This window comes from Nicotiana tabacum, chromosome 22 (assembly GCF_000715075.1).
Source record: "Nicotiana tabacum cultivar K326 chromosome 22, ASM71507v2, whole genome shotgun sequence".
In the NCBI taxonomy this organism is placed as follows: Eukaryota; Viridiplantae; Streptophyta; class Magnoliopsida; order Solanales; family Solanaceae; genus Nicotiana; species Nicotiana tabacum.
In genome coordinates, this window is record NC_134101.1 from 24,436,051 (window position 1) to 24,456,592 (window position 20,542).

The 20,542-nt window shown below is 39.5% G+C and overlaps 2 protein-coding genes across 2 annotated transcripts; one reads left to right on the forward strand and one right to left on the reverse strand.

Moving 5' to 3' along the window:
- The first annotated feature begins 297 nt into the window (after nt 1-297).
- On the forward strand, nt 298-1,550 carry LOC107780213 (mitogen-activated protein kinase kinase kinase 20-like). The gene has a single exon (XM_016600747.2). The coding sequence runs from the start codon at nt 397-399 to the stop codon at nt 1,384-1,386; it is 990 nt and encodes a 329-aa protein (XP_016456233.1). The 5' UTR covers nt 298-396; the 3' UTR covers nt 1,387-1,550.
- A 697-nt stretch (nt 1,551-2,247) lies between these two features.
- LOC107780212 (endoglucanase 16-like) lies at nt 2,248-4,424 on the reverse strand. Its single transcript, XM_075242737.1, has 7 exons — nt 4,278-4,424; nt 3,993-4,064; nt 3,809-3,904; nt 3,580-3,729; nt 3,359-3,467; nt 3,044-3,268; nt 2,248-2,696 (listed from the first exon to the last, which is right to left on the reverse strand). The coding sequence occupies exons 1-7, from the start codon at nt 4,422-4,424 to the stop codon at nt 2,404-2,406; spliced, it is 1,092 nt and encodes a 363-aa protein (XP_075098838.1). The 3' UTR covers nt 2,248-2,403.
- Nucleotides 4,425-20,542: the final 16,118 nt, after the last annotated feature.

Below are 20,542 nucleotides of genomic sequence, written 5' to 3' on the forward strand. Positions count from 1 at the left end.
GAGGACAACGTAATTAATTTATGTAGATGGACGTACCTAAAAGATGGCAATATTACAAAGAATTTTTTTACGAGTTATGATAGAGGATAAATTCCATTTAAGTTTTCTTCAGGATTTTCATCTTTAAAATAATTTATTAATTTACACATTATTTCTAGAATAATTTATGCAACAATAAATATAAAATTGAAATCACATACTAAAATTTTGTACTACTCCATTTAGGAATAGGAGAGGAGGCCGAATATAATAGGGTAAACTCAGACTAAATAGCCAAATTAAATAGGAAACAAAACTTTTAGGCAACCAAAATACTTGCTACTACAAAAACTACACTGCGCAGCAGAGGCGAGAGAGACATAGGATATTCACATAACATTAACCTAATTAGTTCTAATGGCGGAAGGAGAAGAAGAAGTAGAAGTTATGTGGAAGAGAGGAAGAACATTGGGGAAAGGAGGATTTGGCTTTGTTTCCTTAGCTTCCACTGATAATATTGATAACGCTGGTACTGTTGATCATTGTCTAATTCCATCACTGATTGCGGTAAAATCTTGTATGTTTAGCCGTTCTGAATCGCTTCAATTAGAGAGGGAATTTCTCCGCATGTTTGAAGACTCTCCTCACATTATTCGCTCGTTCGGTGTTAAAGTTACGCTAGAAGAGGGTGTACTCCTTTACAACTTATTGTTAGAATATGCTTCCGGTGGAAGTTTGGCTGATCGTTTGAATTGTTCAGGGAAAGGAATGCCAGAGGTTGAAGTTACAGAACACACCAAAAACGTCGTTTTAGGGCTTAGTCGGATTCATGGCGCGGGAATTATTCACTGCGACTTAAAGCCTCACAACATTCTACTTGTTACTCCTACTGATGATGATACAACAGGGATTGCCAAGATCGCTGATTTCGGGCTTGCTATGACTTTGGAACAGAGCTGGACACAAAAACATGGTTTGAGAGGAACTAAAAGGTACATGGCACCTGAATCCGTGCTTAATCAAGAGTACGGTCCAGAAGCGGATATTTGGGCTCTTGGCTGTACTGTCTACGAGTTGATCACTGGGAAAGCCCTCTGGGAATCATCCAATTCTGATGCAAAGGTTGATGATGTGTTAAGCCGAATCGGGTACGAGGAACCAAGTTTTGAGAATGCGAAATTGTCAGCAGAGGCAAAAGATTTTTTGAGAAGTTGTCTGGTCAAGAATCCAAGCTTGCGTTGGACGGCGGACATGCTGTTGAATCATTCTTTCCTGAAATCAGCCAACAATGTCCAGCCTGCAACAAAGACAAGGAAGAAGCAAAGTGGTTACATGTCCCTTTTGCGCAGACCCCATCGAAAGACAGCATTCAAGACACAGCCACACATTCGCGATTTGATTATATAACATTGACACAGAGTTCGATGAAATTAGAGATGGAAACTCGTGGAAGGCTGTTGGTACCCGACAATATTAGATAGATTGATCTTAGAACATTGGTTTGATTTGTATGTAAACTAAGAACTACGTGCGGGCTTGATCCTCTCCTAAAGATTTGTTGGTGGGGGTACGTAGGCAGCCTGTGACCAAGATAATCTCAGGTGCAGCCCCTTTTTAGTTTAATTAATAGACTGTATATGTTTATAGTTTATTGAAACTCCTAACAAAGAAAGGTGATTATGTATGTGTTTTTTGGTCATCGATGAGTGGCATCAGTTTTACAATACATGTTTCTGTAAAATGATTGCAGGGATGTACTCTTATTCTTTGATTAATGTGAAGTGCTTTTCCAATTGAATGAAAAAGTTGAACATCCTAGGTTCCATATTCGAAGTTGAATGAAATATTTTGAAGCTTGTTCTTTATACATTCATTGGATTTTTGAGCATCCCAGGTTCCATATTTGATGAAGCCTGATGTGCATTAACACTACTCAGTAGTTGAGTTTGTTATTATGATTGATCCGCGATGTTAGAAATCTTTGGTTTCTTTAATATGATTGATGTGCTGCGCTTTTAGTTACCATATTTGTGCTCGCTCTTTTGTCAACCAATTTAGCAACAATGTTTTTACCTGTCAAGTAATACTGGTTTTGGTGAGTGTGTTATCTTGACTCATGGTGTAACTCTAGTGAAGTTTGAAGCTTCTCATTGTGCTTATAAGAGCACAGAAATATTTACCTGGCTATTATGGCAATGTTTTATCTGTACAGGCTCTTTCTTTATTCTGTGTATCCATACAAATTTACACAAAATTTCATCTATAAACCACCACAAGAAAGTACTCTTCGTGGGTGCAGACTTTATGTAACTAATCAACATTGCAACAGTAGTACCTAGATTCTAATCTGTAGAAAAGAGAGATAAACTCATGCTTATTTGCTCCAATCCCTTGCTGCCAGCTAATGAACATGTGGCTAGGTGATCAAGACTGGGCATGGTGCTTCGCGAGCTTTGCAAGGACACCAACAGCCGAAGAATTTGTATATGTTGTAGGCTCAGCCATGGCTGAAGTTGAATGACGATCTTCAAAGTTATCATATCGATCAGGACCACCAACAATGGCTCCTGTTAGCTCATTAGGATTGGGTTTTTCTGTGTTATACCAGTATACAAAACTCATGGAGCAGTCCAACAGTTTGTCTGGAGACAATTTCGGGACAGAGGCACCTCTGTGATGAGCTTGAGTTGGAGGTTTGTTCCCAAAACCAACCATGTGTATTTTAATAATTCATAAGAAACTTTGTGCTTTCATTTCTCAATGACAATTTAAAGGTGTGCCCACATATATGGGCTTAAGGTTTGCATAGTATATTTATCCGACGAAGGGGATTGAATTGAACCCCCTCAAATACATGTAGCTCTGCCTCTGTTAAGATGATCATGTGGTTATATTCATACATTACATGACCCCTACAACCATTCCTAAAAGGCAAAAAAAAGAATAAGAAAAAAGAAGTACTAACTAATGAGCATAATTTTTATTTTTATTTTTAACAGCTAGTATAAAATTGAGTATTGTCTTGCGCCCACAGAATTAGCTCTCATGAGTATGACGGCATTATAATCCCGGACAGGCCTATTGCTAAATTTAAAATTGTGAGAAGCATAAAAAAAAGTGCAAATATATATTACCTGTTGCTTGGCAAAGGCCATGAGATCAGCAGAATTGAACTGTTTGTCACCACAGCGAAAATAAATAAATGAAATAAAATTTCCAGCAATAAACGGAAGAGCTGTGGCAGTAACATATTGAGTATTAGCTCCATCTCTAAGGTGAACCGGACCCCCTGATAAAATTAGACATTTGGCAGTTGAACTTGTTAGACCATTGAAACAAGCTCAATAGATGAAGTTTATATGTAAAAATAGAGAATTACCTGGAGACATATAAACCTGGTGATATGGGCTATGTGGAAGTATTGAGCAAACATAACAATCAGCTTGTTGCTTAAAGTTCTTTAAATCTTTCTCCCCTTCAAAATAGAACTGCATTTTATGGACCGAATATCAGCACTTTTTTCGACCCCAATTGTGCCCTGGTGTTGTTGCATGGCACCACATGTTCGCGTCTATATAAAGAAAGAGTTTTAAATATTACCTTAGAGAGGAGTATTTGAGCTCCAGCATATTTAAGGTCCCAACTAAATTCAGCTACAGTTGCAGTAGTAGCCTCCTCTTGTATGAATTCCAAGTATGTCGGCCTCCTGGTTGCTCTATATAGCCATGTTGCTGCCCACAACAATTCATCCTATATATTTTGCACATTTTGATTGACTAACATATTAGCTAATAACTTGCATGTGACTAATTAACCATATAAAATGAACATAAGGGAGAGGGATGTCATGATAGCCAGAAAAGGAGCAATAGAAAGAGCATTCCCCATCATAAGTTCCTTCATGGCTTTTGGCCAACTGAAAAGGCTGAGCCACAAACCCAAAAAGAATACTATGAGCAAAATATCAGGAGCCAAATGAATAAAAGATCACACAATGAGGATAGAATGAGTACCAGTTTGGCTTTGTTGAGAAGTTGACTGGCATAGGTACGATTGGTTCCACGAGATACAACAGAAGTAGCATACTATACTTTATATCGTCATTTACCCTATGTGTTGTTTGTAATATTGAGGATTCGTTCTATATTTGCACTTAATTGAGTTGTTTTTGTGTGTAGGCTCATTTGGAAATAAAGTGGAAAAAAATGGACAAAGAGGTATCAAAGACAACACAATAGAGCACTAGAGGAACCACATCGCAAGACCGCGAAATCACTGTGCCCCAAATCACGCTAGACGATTTCTGGTTTGCGCCTTTGAGGGCACCTCGCGAGGTCTATTGCACCAAACTTGGCACCCCTCACTCTGCAAAGAGAGTTCCAGGGCGAGGTGGCAAGGGCGCGACCAGAGGCGGACCCAGGATCTGAGCACGACGGGGGCACCATTGTATACTAATCACTAGTGATAAAATTCAGCGTGTAATTTTTTGATAACTTAATGATTATGATGACTTATCATCTAAGTATAAATAAAAAGAAGTTCTAAAGAAAAAGAAAGCAACGAACAAAGAGAGATTTCTTCGCAAAATCGGTGTTATGGGAAGAGAAGGTTTTGATTAAGCATCTTTCACACTTTAAAATTTCTAGTTTATTAATTAAAAAAAGGGGGTCAGTGATCAAAAGGGCGTCCAGACCTTAAATTATCAAAAACTTACTCAAGAAATCAAGATTAAGGGTATGTTAATAGTCAAAGAACTGAAGAAGAGTCTCAAACTCTTAACTGCCATTGTCGAGTTGGAGTCAAAGTAATTGTTAAAGAAAGTTGTGGCAAAAGAATTTACATTTTTATATTTGTGGAGCGATAAGTTGCAATATGAGGCTTTTAATTTTAAGGGATGGATTTGAAAAAGAAAATTAATAAAGTTGACTGTTATGTGTTAGTGTTAAACTATAATTGAATTAAAAAAAATAAAGCAATTTGCTATTAAGTATAAAATAGAAAAGAGAAGAAAAAGCAAGAACTAAGATAGAAAGGAGAAGAAAAAGCAAGAATTAAAGTAGGAAGGAGGAGGAAAGGCTGAAGCTGGGTTTCGAACCCACGACATTCAACAAAAAAGGAAATTTGTGCGCCCCAGTGAACCACTTCGCCAGTCAGCCGTTTGGGGCGCGAGCAAATTATTTAAGGGTTCAATCTATATATGTACTGATATATGTGACATATATATACAGAGTATTTGCTGAGGCTAACCGGGTCCCGTGACCCCTCAACCTGCAACGTCGGTCCGCCTCTGGGCGCGACGCGCCAAGGGCCCTGTTCCGAGGCTTTTTGACTCCTAGTCGGCTTAGGAGTTAGTTAATCCAGCCCTAATTGTACCCTAATGTACAAATACCTTTTTAACTTGATTTTTGTAAGGGGAGACAAGTTTTGAAGAGGGAAAGATGGCTAGAAGAATTGCAAGCACGCAGATCACAAGAGTTTTTCTTTCGTCCTTTCCTTGTTTGTAGATTAATGCTTTCAACTATTAACATATGATTGCTAGCATAACTATGAATAACTAAATTTCTCATAGAGATTGATTGAACCTTTTGGAGGATGAACTCTCGTTACATTCTAATATAATTTTGTCTTTAAATTTCCCTAGTTGTTCAACTACGTGCTTATTTTAGTTAATCGAAGAACTCTCAATTGAATGTGCATATTCATTAAGTATTACTGGAGAGAGAATATGTATTTAGGTGGTTGTTGAACTACCTTACTCCCTAAGTATATGAGAGATCAATTTAAAAGCGGGATTAGAGATAATGAAGCTTTTGCGTGATCATAGTGAGCACACTACAACATTTTAGGCCTAAGGCCACACTAATATAGTCAAGGGATATAATCGTGACTAATAGACATGTAGGAATATAATCGTTCGTATTCTTTTCTTGCTGGCCCTCATTTCATTTGCTCGGATGCTTGATCCTCCAATGTGCTACCTTCCCTTTTTGTTTTAACTTTTTCCTTTTCCTGAAGAAGTCTTTTTCTTGTGATTAGGCGCCGGAGAATTTTAACACTATCTGAACAAGGAAGATAGGTTAGTGTTTCAAGCACTCTTGGTGTGATATAGTGGTCAATGACGTGGGTGAAAACCATGAGGTTTCAGGTTCAAACTCTGGTAGAGGCAAAACATTAGATGATTTCTTCCCATGAATCCAAGCCTTGGTAGGTATCCAGTGGAATTAATCGAGGTGCGTGTAAGCTGGTCCGGACACCATGATTATAGAAAAAAGAGAGGTTAGTGTTTCATTATGAAACTTATTATCCAACTCACAAACTCTATGCAAATATTTTTGAACTCAACAAGTGTGGAAGACTTTATCCAACTCAAATAGACTATGCAAATATACTCTCATTTTGACATTTACATCCTTAGGGGGATATTTTGTGTACTTTTCTTTGGGATTGGAAAGAAAGTTGAATGCTTCACTGCTTTATTAGTGTTTCACTTTTACTTTGTTCTAGAATGTAAAATGTATGTGATGTAAATGCAGAATAATTCTAGTTATTTCACGCGCACTATAATTCCAGTTACACTTTCCTTGCATGTATTAAGTCTTTGTTGAAATATGTCATGAGATTTGCATAGTGGTTCTTGACTTATCGCTGTCTGGCCTTTTTTTTTCAAAGTTCTGCTTGTGTTAGTATTTTTATATCAAAGCTAGTAACTGCTCCAATTGAGTCAGTTACCGTTATCATACCTATTTTTCGGAAATGTGTGTTTAAATGTGTTATCATATTTAACATTGTTTTAAGAACTTGTATATCAGTTGTGAATTTTTCTTACTATTTTCATTTTTATACTTCTTTATGTGCTTGAGTTGTTACTTGACTTAGTTACTGTATTCATACCTATTTTCAGAAATTTGTTTAAATGAGTTCTTCATATTCAATACAGTATTATTAATTTACAAACTTGTATGTAAGTTGTAACTTTGAATTAACAAGCAACTTTATACCATATTGCATAAAAGCTCTTTTCTAACCAGGATTAATCATCTGAATTTCCAGATGGGAGCCATATTACTGGTTCAACGTAGTACACTAAATATTAACCATATTACAGATTACAATATGATATTGTATACTTATATTCTTTTTAATTGTTAATTTTATTTTGACCGTGTAGGAAAATACGTGTGATGCGACTGAAATGGTGACCACAATTATGAAGTAAATGATGGAGACTTTTTGAACAATTGTGATGTTTATTATTCATGCCTTCATGATACTATATGAATACATTCTTTTTTTTGTAAAGTTCATTATTAATGCACATCTTGAAACATTGTGTTATTAGTACGCATATTATATAAGATATATCTTTTTCGAAGTCTGTTGTAAGTTTAGCTAATATGTTACTTACGAGCTACTTTAGTGCTTTAGATCATTAAAATGGGATAATAATGTATATTCTTGAAATATATTTGATGATAGCATCAACCACAAAATTATGGTTTGTACAAATTATTTTAAGAAATGTTTATAACTTAGAGCACGCTTCAAAAGTGTGCCATATGGACTGTCAAGTGTGTGGCCTATTGAGTGTAAAGTGGCAGATAAATTACGCTTCACAGGTGTTGCGCAGCTACGCTTCAAAAGTGTGGCTTATAAGGTAATAGAGGCCACACTTTAAAAGTGTAGTTTTAGGCATGAAAAAACGTTGCCATATGAGGTAATACAAAACATGGCCTTTGTACCTGATAGGCCACGCTTTTGAAGCGTAGCATCTAAAACAATACTTGAAAAGCGTAGCCTTAAGGAAAAGGTTACGCTCATTTAGGCCACCCCTGGAAAAGCGTTGCCTAATATTGAAAAGTGTTGCCTTTGATCAAATGCTACACTTGTGATAGTTCAGGCCACACTTTTTTGGGGTGGCGAAAGGCCTAAAATGGTGTAGTGGCAGTAAGAAAGTGCGAGCTAGCGTAATTGGAGAGAATATGTCTAGTACATTATTATAGTTGCTCGAGAGAGAATTACGATAAGTCGAGTGCTCATAATCAGTAGAGAATAATTAGGCGAAATTATATAAGATGTAGTGGGAAAGATTCTAATAATTGAGAAAATCATAACTCTAGACCTCCTTAATCTTGTCTCCAACCCTTAGTTTCCTTAGTTAATAATTTTTACTGGGCTGAATAGGTAAAGACCCCCCCCCCTCCCCGAACTTGACACCCACATGACAGTGAAAGTTGTTTCAAATGACTGAGTGCGCGTGAGAGTGTGTTTTGTTTTTCCACGTTAGTTTAAAATTTCCCTTTCCCAATCCTTTCCCATCCCCTAACGGTAATAAATTTATTTTCCCCAAAAAATTAAGACCCGAACGGTAACAACCTTATTCTCACCCCTATTTATTCTTTTCTTTCTAATTCTTCAATATTTTCTTTCTTCTCACTTTCTTTGTCCATCCAAATTCTATTATAGCCATTTTTGGCTCTTATTTTTGCCCAAATAACAACTATGTTTTTACTTGGAAGATACAAGATGAATATTTTTTGTAGATGTGGCAAGCCGGCTCCTTTAAAAGTTGCATGGACTAATGCAAATCCTGGACGACGATTCTTTGGATGTAGTCTTTATCCGAAGATAAATTCTTGTCAATTTTTTCAGTGGTATGAACCTCCATTTCCGAAGCAAGTAAACATTGTTATTCCAGGGTTGTTGAAGAAGACTAACAAACTATCGAAGAGGGAAAGAATGCTAAAATTTCTATTGTTTTTCAGTTTGCTTTGCAATCTGATTTTGCTCATGTGCAAATAATGGTTATCTGGTAGTATGTAATAGAAGTTAAGCAATATGATATGCTATTCGAGACTACTTTGTTAATATTTTGTCAACATAAGGAATTGATACCAATAACAATTTATATAAAAACAATCACACATAGCTGGTAATTTGACAAAAAAATCAGAATTAACATCAAACAATAAAGTTAAACTATGATGTCCATATACAGCTAGACATACGCATGACAAACAAGTTCACAAAACAAAGTTGTGTACCACCATCAGTATCCACAAATACAGTCACCCGACGAATTAAACAAAAACAGCCACCCCACGAATCCAACAAAAAAGAAGTCTAGTATCTCAAATACTACCTTCAAACAATAAAGAAATTCAAGTGGTCTTCTTGGAGGGAGATTTTTCCATAACTTTAGATCTTGTTTGTATTCCAGCGGATTGAGACCTTGTCTTGATTCTAGCCATTGCAGCTTGGACTTGAAATTGTCTTTGAGTCACAACTTTCTTCCCTTTTCATTTCAAACCTTTAGAAGGCTTATATCCAATATCACTAGTAACATGGGTAGAATCAATTAAAGGGCCAGTATAAACCATTTTGGCTGTAGGCAAACCATGCTGATAACATTCAAACCAAAAGATACATTTAAAACATCAGATAGTATGTTAGACAATATAATCTAAGTTAAACAAAATAAATATACTTACATTAACACTTGTAAAATCAGACTGTGCAATAAATACACCATGTCCTTGAAGCCTAGGCCTCTTGTAGTGGCTTCTTGCCCTCCTAGATTTTTCTCCAGTACTTGTAGATACCTTACTTGTAGATGCCTTGTCGGAATCCTTTCTGCCTCTCTTTTGTGAAGTTTTTGTTGTTGATTGTTGTGAGCAATTAGTAGTCTAGGAAATTCTGGTGATGCAATTGAAATGGTGCTCTAAAGTCAACTTTATTTATTCGAAGTTAGTGATGGAGAGTTTTGGACAGTTATGATGTTTATGATACTATTTAAATACATATAATTTTATAAAAGTTCACTGCTGGTATGCACCTTGAAGCAATTGGCTGTATTAGCTGATAAAGCATGAAATATTTCTTTTTCCAAGTGGATAGAAAATATGTGCATTTAAAATAACTTTTGTTGTTTATTGATTTATGTAGTGTTTGAGATCTGCATGAGTTAATATGTTTGAAACAAATGTGATTACAGGATATTGGGAAAGAATATTTATCTTTTTAACCACACAATTGCGGCTCTTATAAAGGTTAAAAGTATATGCTTTACAATGTTGACAAAATTGTTAAGCTTTAAAAGTGTGGCCATAGGGTACTAACAAAAGTGCGACATGTATGGTAACAATTGCCACGTTTTATAATTGTTTCTTTAGGAGCAACACATAAAAAGGGTGCCTATAAGGTAGTAAAATGCACACTTAAAAAATGTGGCTATAGGACTTGAAAAACGTGGCCATAGGGGAGGTATTAAAAGCATGGTCTTTGCTTCACCAAAAATGTTTCCTTAGGGCAAAGATTACGCTTCTTTTGGCCACCCCTGAAAAATATTGCCTTAGATCGAAAAGTGTGGCCTTTGGTCAAATGTCACACTTTTGTATAGTTTAGGCCACACTTTTCGGGTGTGGTTAAGAGCCTAAAATATTGTAGTGATTTTACAAACTTGTATGTAAGTTGTAACTTTGAATTAACAAGCAACTTTATACCATATTGCATAAAAGCTCTTTTCTAACCGGGATTAATCATCTGAATTTCCAGATGGGAGCCATATTACTGGTTCAACGTAGTACACTAAATATTAACCATATTACAGATTACAATATGATATTGTATACTTATATTCTTTTTAATTGTTAATTTTATTTTGACCGTGTAGGAAAATACGTGTGATGCGACTGAAATGGTGACCACAATTATGAAGTAAATGATGGAGACTTTTTGAACAATTGTGATGTTTATTATTCATGCCTTCATGATACTATATGAATACATTTTTTTTTGTAAAGTTCATTATTAATGCACATCTTGAAACATTGTGTTATTAGTACGCATATTATATAAGATATATCTTTTTCGAAGTCTGTTGTAAGTTTAGCTAATATGTTACTTACGAGCTACTTTAGTGCTTTAGATCATTAAAATGGGATAATAATATATATTCTTGAAATATATTTGATGATAGCATCAACCACTAAATTATGGCTTGTACAAATTATTTTAAGAAATGTTTATAACTTAGAGCACGCTTCAAAAGTGTGCCATATGGACTGTCAAGTGTGTGGCCTATTGATTGTAAAGTGGAAGATAAATTACGCTTCACAGGTGTTGTTCTAGCAGCTACGCTTCAAAAGTGTGGCTTATAAGGTAATAGAAGCCACACTTTAAAAGTGTACTTTTAGGTAATACAAAACGTGGTCTTTGTACCTGATAGGCTACGCTTTTGAAGCGTAGCCTCTAAAAAAGCGTAGCCTCTAAACCAACACTTGAAAAGCGTGGCCTTAGGGAAAAGGTTACGCTCATTTAGGCCACCCCCGGAAAAGCGCTGCCTAATGTTGAAAAGTGTGACCTTTGATCAAATGCCACACTTTTGATAATTCAGGCCACTTTTTTTTGGTGGTGGCGAAAGGCCTAAAATGGTGTAGTGGCAGTGAGAAAGTGCGAGCTAGCGTAATTGGAGATAATATGACTAGTACATTATTGTAGTTGCTCGAGAGAGAGTTTGTCACAACCCAAAATCTAACCGTCGTGATGGCGCCTATCGTGGAACTAGGCAAGCCACAACTCAACATCTCAACAAAGGAAAATCTTTGAACATAAACACCGAAGCTTAATAATTTGGGAAAGCCTTTTTGAAAACAGAAATATCCAAAATACGATATAATCCATCCCAAAACTGGGGTGTCACTGAGTACATGAGCGTCTAAATCAGAATACAGTCCACTACAGTGTCTAGAGAAATAAACTGAAAATACAACTAGCGATATAGAAGGAGAGTCAAGGCCTGCGAACACCGTGAAGCTACCTTGGTAGTCTGCGAACTCTGAAGTCTCAATCAGCAACTGCCGTCGTGACAAAATACGCCTGGATCTGCACACGAGGTGCAGGGAGTAACGTGAGTACATCCAACTCAGTAAGTAATAAGTCCAAACTTTGGACTGAAAGGTATTGACGAACTCAACCGGTACAGATAAAATAGAAATAACTGTACAGAAACATAGGCATGCTTTCAAATTAAATAGGCAACTTAAAACAATAAAGTGAAGCAGATTCGAACAGTGTAAAGAATATAACTCTGCTATCTCTTGTAGGCATGCGCTCACTGAGGGTGTGTTACAGACTCCGAATGGGCTCCTACGGCCCAAGCGCTATCATAAAATCAGTATAACCGCTGCGGCGTGCAGCCCGATCCCATAACTGTCACTCATAATCAGGCTCTCAGCCTCACCCAGTCATCAATCTCTCCAGTCTCACTCACGGGCTCACAATATCATGAAAACTAGCCCAAAACAATTATATGATGTATTAATAAATAACAACTGAGACTCAGATATGATATGAAATGCATGAACATGACTGAGTACATAATATCAATGAAATCAGTGAGATGACAGCAAGAAACAACCACTAGGGGTCCCAACAGTACCAGTATAAAGCCTAAACATGATATCTATCATGATTGATAGCTCAATTACTTAATCACAAGATGAAAACACGTATATCAATAAAATACAGTCACTATACAGTGCCATGGAATTAATCAGGCCACAATTCTCAAGTTGAACGCTCGCACGCTCGTCACTTTGCATGTGCGTCACCTCAATACCAATCATATAACACATAGTTCGAGGTTTCGAACCCTCAAAACCAAGTTTGAAAGCGTTACTTACCTCAAACCGAGCAAATCCTACTCTGAAATGCCTTTGGCCCTCGAATTAGTCTCCAAACGCCCCGAATCTAGCCACAAGAAGTACGATTTAATTAATATAGACTAAAGGAATCAATTCCACAAGAAAAATACGAAATTATAAGCCAAAATCCGAAATAGGCTCGACCAGGCCCCCGGGCCCACACCTCAAAATCCGACAAAAGTCACAAAATCCGAAAGCCCATTCACTCATGAGTCTAACCATATCAAATTTATCAATATCCGACACCATTTGGTCATCCAAATCCACTCTCCAATTCTCAAGCCCTAAACTCCCAAATTTCACTTCAAAATCTCACTAATTAGGTGGGGAAATCAGTGGGGAAACAAATTTTATGATCCAAAACGAGTACAAGAAGCTTACCTCAATAATCACCTCGAAAATCTTCTCCAAAATCGCCTAAGTTCGAGTCCAAAATGTTGAAATAAGACTAAAATCGCGAACCCTTGCTTTTAAACCTTCTGCCCAGACTTTTTGCATATGCGGACCTATTGTCACACCTGCGACGCCGCATCTGCGGTGAAAATGCCACTTCTGCGAAAGTCACTTGCACCTCTAGGGCCCGCACCTGCGCTCCAGGTTCTGCACATGCGAACGCCCATCTGTGGCCCTGGCCTCGCTTCTGCGGAGTCGCTCTCTCCTAGCTGCCCCCGCACCTGCGCCCACTTGTTCGCATCTGCGCTACCGCAGGTGCGGGAAATTCATCGCACCTGCGACCTATGTCCTTCATGTCCTTGCCTGCATCTGCGATTCATGCCACGCTTCTGCGTGCTCGCACCTGTAGTGCCCACTCTGCAGGTGCGGTTATATCAGTAGCAACAGCTCTTCAGATACTTCATCAACTCAAAGATCAAGTCCGTTAACCACCCGAAATCTACCCGAGGCCCCTGGGACCTTAACCAAACATGATAACAAGTCATATAACCTAATACAAACTTAGTCAAACCTTCGAATCACTCAAAACAACACCAAAATACTGATTACACCCGGATTCAAGCCTAAAGAACTTCTAAACTTCCGAATTCTACAAACGATGCCGAATCATACCAAACCATGCCCGATTGACCTCAAATTTTGCACACAAGTCATATTCAACATTACGGACCTACTTCAACTTCTGGAATAGGAATCCAACCCCGATATGAAAAAGTGAACCCCCCCGGTCAAACTTTTGAAAATTCGACTTTCGCCATTTCAAGCCTAAATCAGCTACAGACCTCAAATTTATAGTAACGACACGCTGTTAAATCCAAAATTACCCAATGGAGGTAACGGAACCGACGGAATTCCATTCCGGAGTTGTCTTCACACCATTCCGACTACAGTCAAAATCCTAAGACTTAAGCTTTCATTTTTGGGACTAAGTGTTCCAAAACACTTCGAAACCAAAACAAGACCTCCCGACAAGTCAGATAAGCATAAACATATACGGGGAATGCAGTAAATAGGGGATCGTGGCTAATACTCTCAAAACGACCGGCCGGGTCATTACATCCCCCCACTTAAACATACGTTCGTCCTCGAACGTGCCAAGAGTTGTTTCCATGCCACCAAATCACTATTCCATCTTACCACGCACGTACCCGGGGTGATCTCACGTCACCCTATCCTATATAGGTCTGATAACACCACATAACTGAAATTTCTTAATTCTACCTAGCCCACAAGCCTTAGAATCCAATTTCCAACATCCAGAATTTCTTATAAGGTCAGAATCCAGCAACCTACACACTGTATAAGTCTGAACAAGCTGTACTAAAAGCCGTAACCATAACTCAAATACTCAAAACTCAAATACCACACAGCTCAAAAGCTCGAAGCAATGATTTCTAATCACCGTAGCTGCTCGAAATAACCCCATGCCGGTAATAAATCTCATATCAAACAAGACTCCATTCTAAAACCTTCGTACACCACCAATGATGAAAGAAACACGCAGAGACTCATAACCATTCATCAGATCTACTAGTCGTGGAGCTCCCTCTCCTTCGACAAGAACCATAGCATATTCCTAAGCCGACTTTCGATATTATCCTTCCAAATATTCCACAATCAAATCTGATAGCACCCATCCTAGATCCGACGACTTCATCTTATCAAATACTAGCTACTATTCTGACATGCCACACCAATACTATCTAAAGCCACAACCCGTGCAATCCGTGCACTAATAAACAACATTCCAAATGTACTCAGTCACGAAAATGACTCAAACAAGAGAATCGTCCCGTAAGCTCGATGGGTACCACCCCAACGCAATGCTAAGAACCCATCACAACCGTAGAACTATAACACACAAATCTAACACAAGGATCATATCTCAACATAACTCTGCCGCAATGCGCGACCCCATCCAAACGCTGATCCATATGAAATACCTCAGCCACCATGCAAAAAATCAATAACCACGCGCAATCCAGCATCAAGTACTCGAAGTGCATTACCATAACCATGGAGAAGCAAATGACACAATGTCACACAAACCCGAAAGAACATAACCAATGCGCAACCACTCATGCATCACCCAAATACCCATCTCGCACAATTTCTGCTATAAGGCCCCAATAGAACTGCACCATGGGTGCATACAACCAACGAGTCACAACCCCTCGTAGCATAGAATAATAACTCACCGAATATATCAAAACACGAATAAGCTCAACAACAACCGAATGACACATCCCTCAACAATAGCAGCATAGAGCCAACCAATCCAACTCGGTGTAGAATACACATCCTAATTGGGCCTACCAATGGACCCCAAAATCAACTTCGGGCACCCACACATGGATAAATAACCCTCCGAAAGCCCACAATGACTGCATCATAACACCTACTATCGTCTAGCTAGCTTCGGCCATTACTTCACAGTCCACAACCATGGAAACAACATGCTCTTGAGAACTTCCAGTCTCCAAATCCATATAAAACACAAATCCCATATCTGATCCTAACTCTACTGCTAGAATGTCTAACACATCTCTCATACACGATCATCCCACAAGGAATACTCCTAAAATTCTTCCGTGCCACATAGAAAAATTGAATATCAGCAGTTGATCAACCATCAGAGTACCGCAATACCAATGAACATCCGTAAATCAAAACAAAATGTCCCTTTCAAACGCGCACCCCTCTGAGGGATTACCGAGCAACTATAACATTCATCTAAATATACAACACTGACCATTCTATCTAGAATTCGTGAACTTGCCTTCAAGAATGAACTGTCACCTTGTACATGTAAATCTTAATCTTGCACAACACACCACATCTATCATGTCATCATGTGGAAAGCACAAGAATCTCACTATCAATTTTGAGTCACCAGTAATTTACATACCCGGTTAGTTAGAAACCTTCCTCTTGCTTCCTTCCAAGAGAAAATCAAAATACACAGCATGTTCCCCACACTGGTAGAAATATCCGGTTCAAACCATGGTAGAAACCATCAAGAACACTTTGAAATCCATTTGCACCTAATCAAGCTATCAGAACTAATTTCCTCCAACTCGCCCAAGCCACGCAGATCACTAAAGCCCAAGAATATTGCCACCAAAACATCTGTAACGTCTCCACATCATTATTACCCAAAAGAATCGAGCATACCATTACCATACTGGTCTAGCCTACTACCCAGTTGTCCCAATTACTTCAAGTTTCTTCTGAATTAACCTCAATTTGATACTTTTCCTTGTCAGAACTCCACGATCCTTACCCAAAGCTCACTACAAGACACCCTAACATAACACCACACCACCATAGGGCCCGTAAGCCATTGTACTCTTCTTAAGTACCTCCATAAATACCGCAAATATAACGCTCACTCTGAAAATACCTTATGTAAATTTTAAAATTATTATTCTTACCTTTCTTATACTAAAATGTAGAATCCATAATCATACAGAATTATCGCAAATCACGGCACCATTAAATATAATTTCATATTCTAAATTGCATCGCCCAAATGGGCTGAAAGACACGTGCCTCATTAGCACAACAACGCTCGAAGGGCTAACCCTGCCTTAACACCACCGATTAAATTCACACTCCGTGCGCACTACATCCTTCAAAATAACAATTTAATCATTTCATGATTTTTCATAAAGTGTAATATAACCCGCATTCAAGAAATTTTCTTACTCAAGTCATCCCCGATATCAACCTTTGCAAGTCATAACCAATCAACAAGTATGCCTCACCCCAAAAACTAATACCGTACAAAATTGTGCAATCAAATCATAGATAACAGACTACCTTACTTGGCTCAAAGCCATATAACAAAACATCTGATAACTCACCATACCCAAGATAACATCTAAATTGACCATACTAAGCAATAAGAGATCTACTCTAGTCTCCAAACTCCCAATAGTCACCATACAAGACCAATATACACGGTCCACAATGACAGTATCGCCCACCAGCGTAGACATATGAACAGGTGAAACTAGAGACTCACGGGGCATATCCAGATAATGAATGAAATACGAGGACACATACGAATAAGTGGAACCTGAGTCAAATAATATAGAGGCATTTCTATGGCAAGCTAATACAATACCTGTAATCACAGCATCCGAGGAAATGGCATCTGGTTTGGTAGGAAGTGCATAGAAACGGGCCTGACCACCACCTGATCGGCCTCCCTCTCTAGGGCGACCCTTAGCTGACTGAGCTCCACCCCGAGCTAGCTGGGCGGGTGGTGAAGTAACTGGTGCCGAAGTCGAAGGCTGCTCCTCTGCTGAGATGAACCTCCCGAAAGGCGGGGACAATGACTCTTGATATGAACCAATCCTCCGCACTCAAAGAAACCTCTCTCTGCAAATGGTAGTAGGGACTGAAGGGAACCCCGAGCACCGGAATAACTGCTAGAAGGTCCTGACATAGATGAACCCTGAGCTGATGGTGCATGAGACAAACTCTGAGCTGGTAGTGCACTGAATGAAGACTGGCCCTGCTGATAGCTGTATGCACCATAGAAGTATGATGCACCACAGTGAACCGGGCGAGTCGTCTGAGCATGTCTGAAAGGACGACCCCTACCGTGGTGGAACTGACCCCCAGAAGGAACACCGTTGAATCCACCCTGTCCACGAGACCTCTTGGCCTCCCTGTCAACCCGCTCATGGCTGCGAACCATCTCAATCTGATGAGCAATATCGACAACCTCATCAAATGTAGCACCAGACACTCTCTCCCTAGTCATAAGCAATCGCAGCTAAAAAGTGAGGCCATCTATGAATCTCCTGATCCTTTCCCTGTATGTGGGAACCAACCAGATAGCATGACGGGCCAACTCTGAAAATCTCATCTCATACTGCGTCACAGACATATCACCCTAACGAAGCTGCTCGAACTTCCTACGCAGCTTCTCTCTGCGGGACTGAGGCACGAACTTCTCCAGAAAGAGAACAGAGAACTGCTGCCAAGTAAGGGTGCTGTGCCGACCGACCTACGCCTCTCGTAAGTCTCTCACCAACTGAAGGCATCCCCAGAGAACTGAAAAGTAGTGAAAGAGACCCCAATGGTCTCTAGAATACCAGCTGTATGGAGTATCCTCTGAAACCTGTCCAAGAAGCCCTGCGCATCCTCTCCCTCTGCACCACTGAAAGATGGAGGCTAGAGCCTCCCAAACCTCTCCAATCTATGCTGCTCATCCTCGGGCATAGCAGGAATAACATAGTCCTGAGCAGTTGCAACCGGCTAGACTGGTGGTGCCCCCGATGTCTGGAGTCCCTGTACCACCTGCTCTGGTGTGCGGGCGGCGGGAGACTGAGTGCCTCCCCCGGCTTGAGAAGTGGCTGCTGTGGCCGGAACAAAGACCGCCTGAGCAAGACTGGTGCACATGGTCAGAATCTGAGTTAAGGCCTCCTGAAGACCTGGAATCACAATGGGCACAGGTGGTGCCTGAGCTGGTCCCACAGACTCATCCATAACTAGAGCCTGCTCCTGAACTGGGGCAACGAGTGGATCTGCAGGTGCTTCCCTAGCTGCGGTGCGAGCTGCACCTCTTCCCCAACCGAGGCCTCTACTGCGACCTCGACCTCTCGCGACCCTGACTGGTGGTACTGGTGGTTGTCCATCCTGCCCCGTAGTATGCGTCCTCACCATTTGTGAGAGAATTAGAATAATAAAAATTTAGTTAACAGAATCAAAAGATTCGCACGACAAGAATTCAAGAATGTGTAGTTTCCTAACGGTTTGGCAGCCTCTCGAAGATAAGTACAGACGTCTCCTTACCGATCCGCAAGACTCTACTAAACCCGCTCATGACTCGTGAGACCTATATAACCTAGGCTCTTATACCAACTTGTCACGACCCAAAATCTAACCGTTGTGATGGCGCCTATCGTGGAACTAGGCAAGCCATAACTCAATATCTCAACACGTAAATATCTTTGAACATAAAGACGGAAGAAATTTAATAATTTAGGAAAGCCTTTTTGAAAACAGAAATATCCAAAATACGATACAATCCATCCCAAAATCGGGGTGTCACAGAGTACATGAGCGTCTAAATCAGAATACAATCCACTACAGTGTCTAGAGAAATAAACTGAAAATACAACTAGTGATATAGAAAGAGAGTCAAGGCCTGCGAATGCCGTGCAACTACCTTGGTAGTCTCCGAACTCTAAAGTCTCAATCAGCAACTGCCGCAGTGACCAAAAACTCCTGGATTTGCACGCGAGGTGCAGGGAGTAACATGAGTACATCCAACTTAGTAAGTAACAAGTCCAAACTTTGGACTTAAAGATAGTAAAGAACTCAACCGGTACAGATAAAATAGAAATAAATGTACATAAACGTAGGTATGCTTTCAAATTAAATAGGCAACTCAAAACAACAAAGTGAAGAATATCAGAACAGTGTAAAGAATATAACTCTGCTATCTCTACATGCTAATGCACATACTGTACGTGATGCACCATGTTGTCAGCCTCATGTGCTCACACTCTCGAATGCTCAACCACTCGGTACTGTATATGGCCCATAAGGCCCAGGGAAGATCCATCCCGAAATAGATACAACACTGACTATAAGTCACCCAGTACCGAGGAAGGCCAATCCAGCCCTGTGGAGAAGATCCATCTCCAGGTATCAAGTACTTCAGACAAGATCCACGTCCAGGTAAGATCCATCCCTCAATAATATCAATTACGCTCACTAGGGGTGTGTTACAGACTTCGGAGGGTCTTCTACGGCCCAAGAGCTATCATAAAATCAGTATAACCGCTGCGCCGTGCAGCCCGATCCCATAACTGTCACTAATAATCAGGCTCTCAGCCTAATTCAGTCATCAATCTCTCTAGTCTCACTCACGGGCTCACAATATCATTAAAACTAGCCCTAAACAATGATATGATCTATCAATAAATAACAACTGAGACGAAGAAATGATACTAGGGGTCCCAACAGTATCGGCATAAAGCCTAAACATGATATCTAGCATGATTGACAGCTCAATTACTTTATCACAAGATGAAAACACGGATATCAACAAAATAGAGTCATTATAAAGTGCCATGGAATTAACCAGGCCAAAATTATCATGGTGCACGCTCGCACGCCCATCACTTGGCATGTGCGTCACCTCAATACCAATTGTATAGCACATAGTTAGGGGTTTCGAACCCTTAGAACCATGTTGGAAAGCGTTAGTTACCTCAAACCGAGCAAATCCTACTCCGAAATGCCTTTGCCCCTCGAATCAGTCTCCAAACGCCCCGAATCTAGCCACAAGCAGTACGGTATAATTAATATAGGCTAAAAGAATTAATTCCACAAGAAAAATATAAAATTATAAGCCAAAATCCGAAATAGGCTCGACCCGACCCCCG

What these genes read in the sequence shown, in the direction of transcription:
- LOC107780213 (XM_016600747.2), top strand. Translation starts at nt 397, where the DNA reads ATGGCGGAAGGAGAAGAAGAAGTAGAAGTTATGTGGAAGAGAGGAAGA.
- LOC107780212 (XM_075242737.1), bottom strand. Translation starts at nt 4,424, where the DNA reads ATGGTGCCCCCGTCGTGCTCAGATCCTGGGTCCGCCTCTGGTCGCGCC. An exon ending in TTCTCAACAAAGCCAAACTG is followed by an intron (nt 3,905 to 3,992) that starts GTACTCATTCTA and finishes TTTGTGGCTCAG; the next exon opens with CCTTTTCAGTTGGCCAAAAG. An exon ending in CAATAGGCCTGTCCGGGATT is followed by an intron (nt 2,697 to 3,043) that starts ATAATGCCGTCA and finishes TTATTAAAATAC; the next exon opens with ACATGGTTGGTTTTGGGAAC.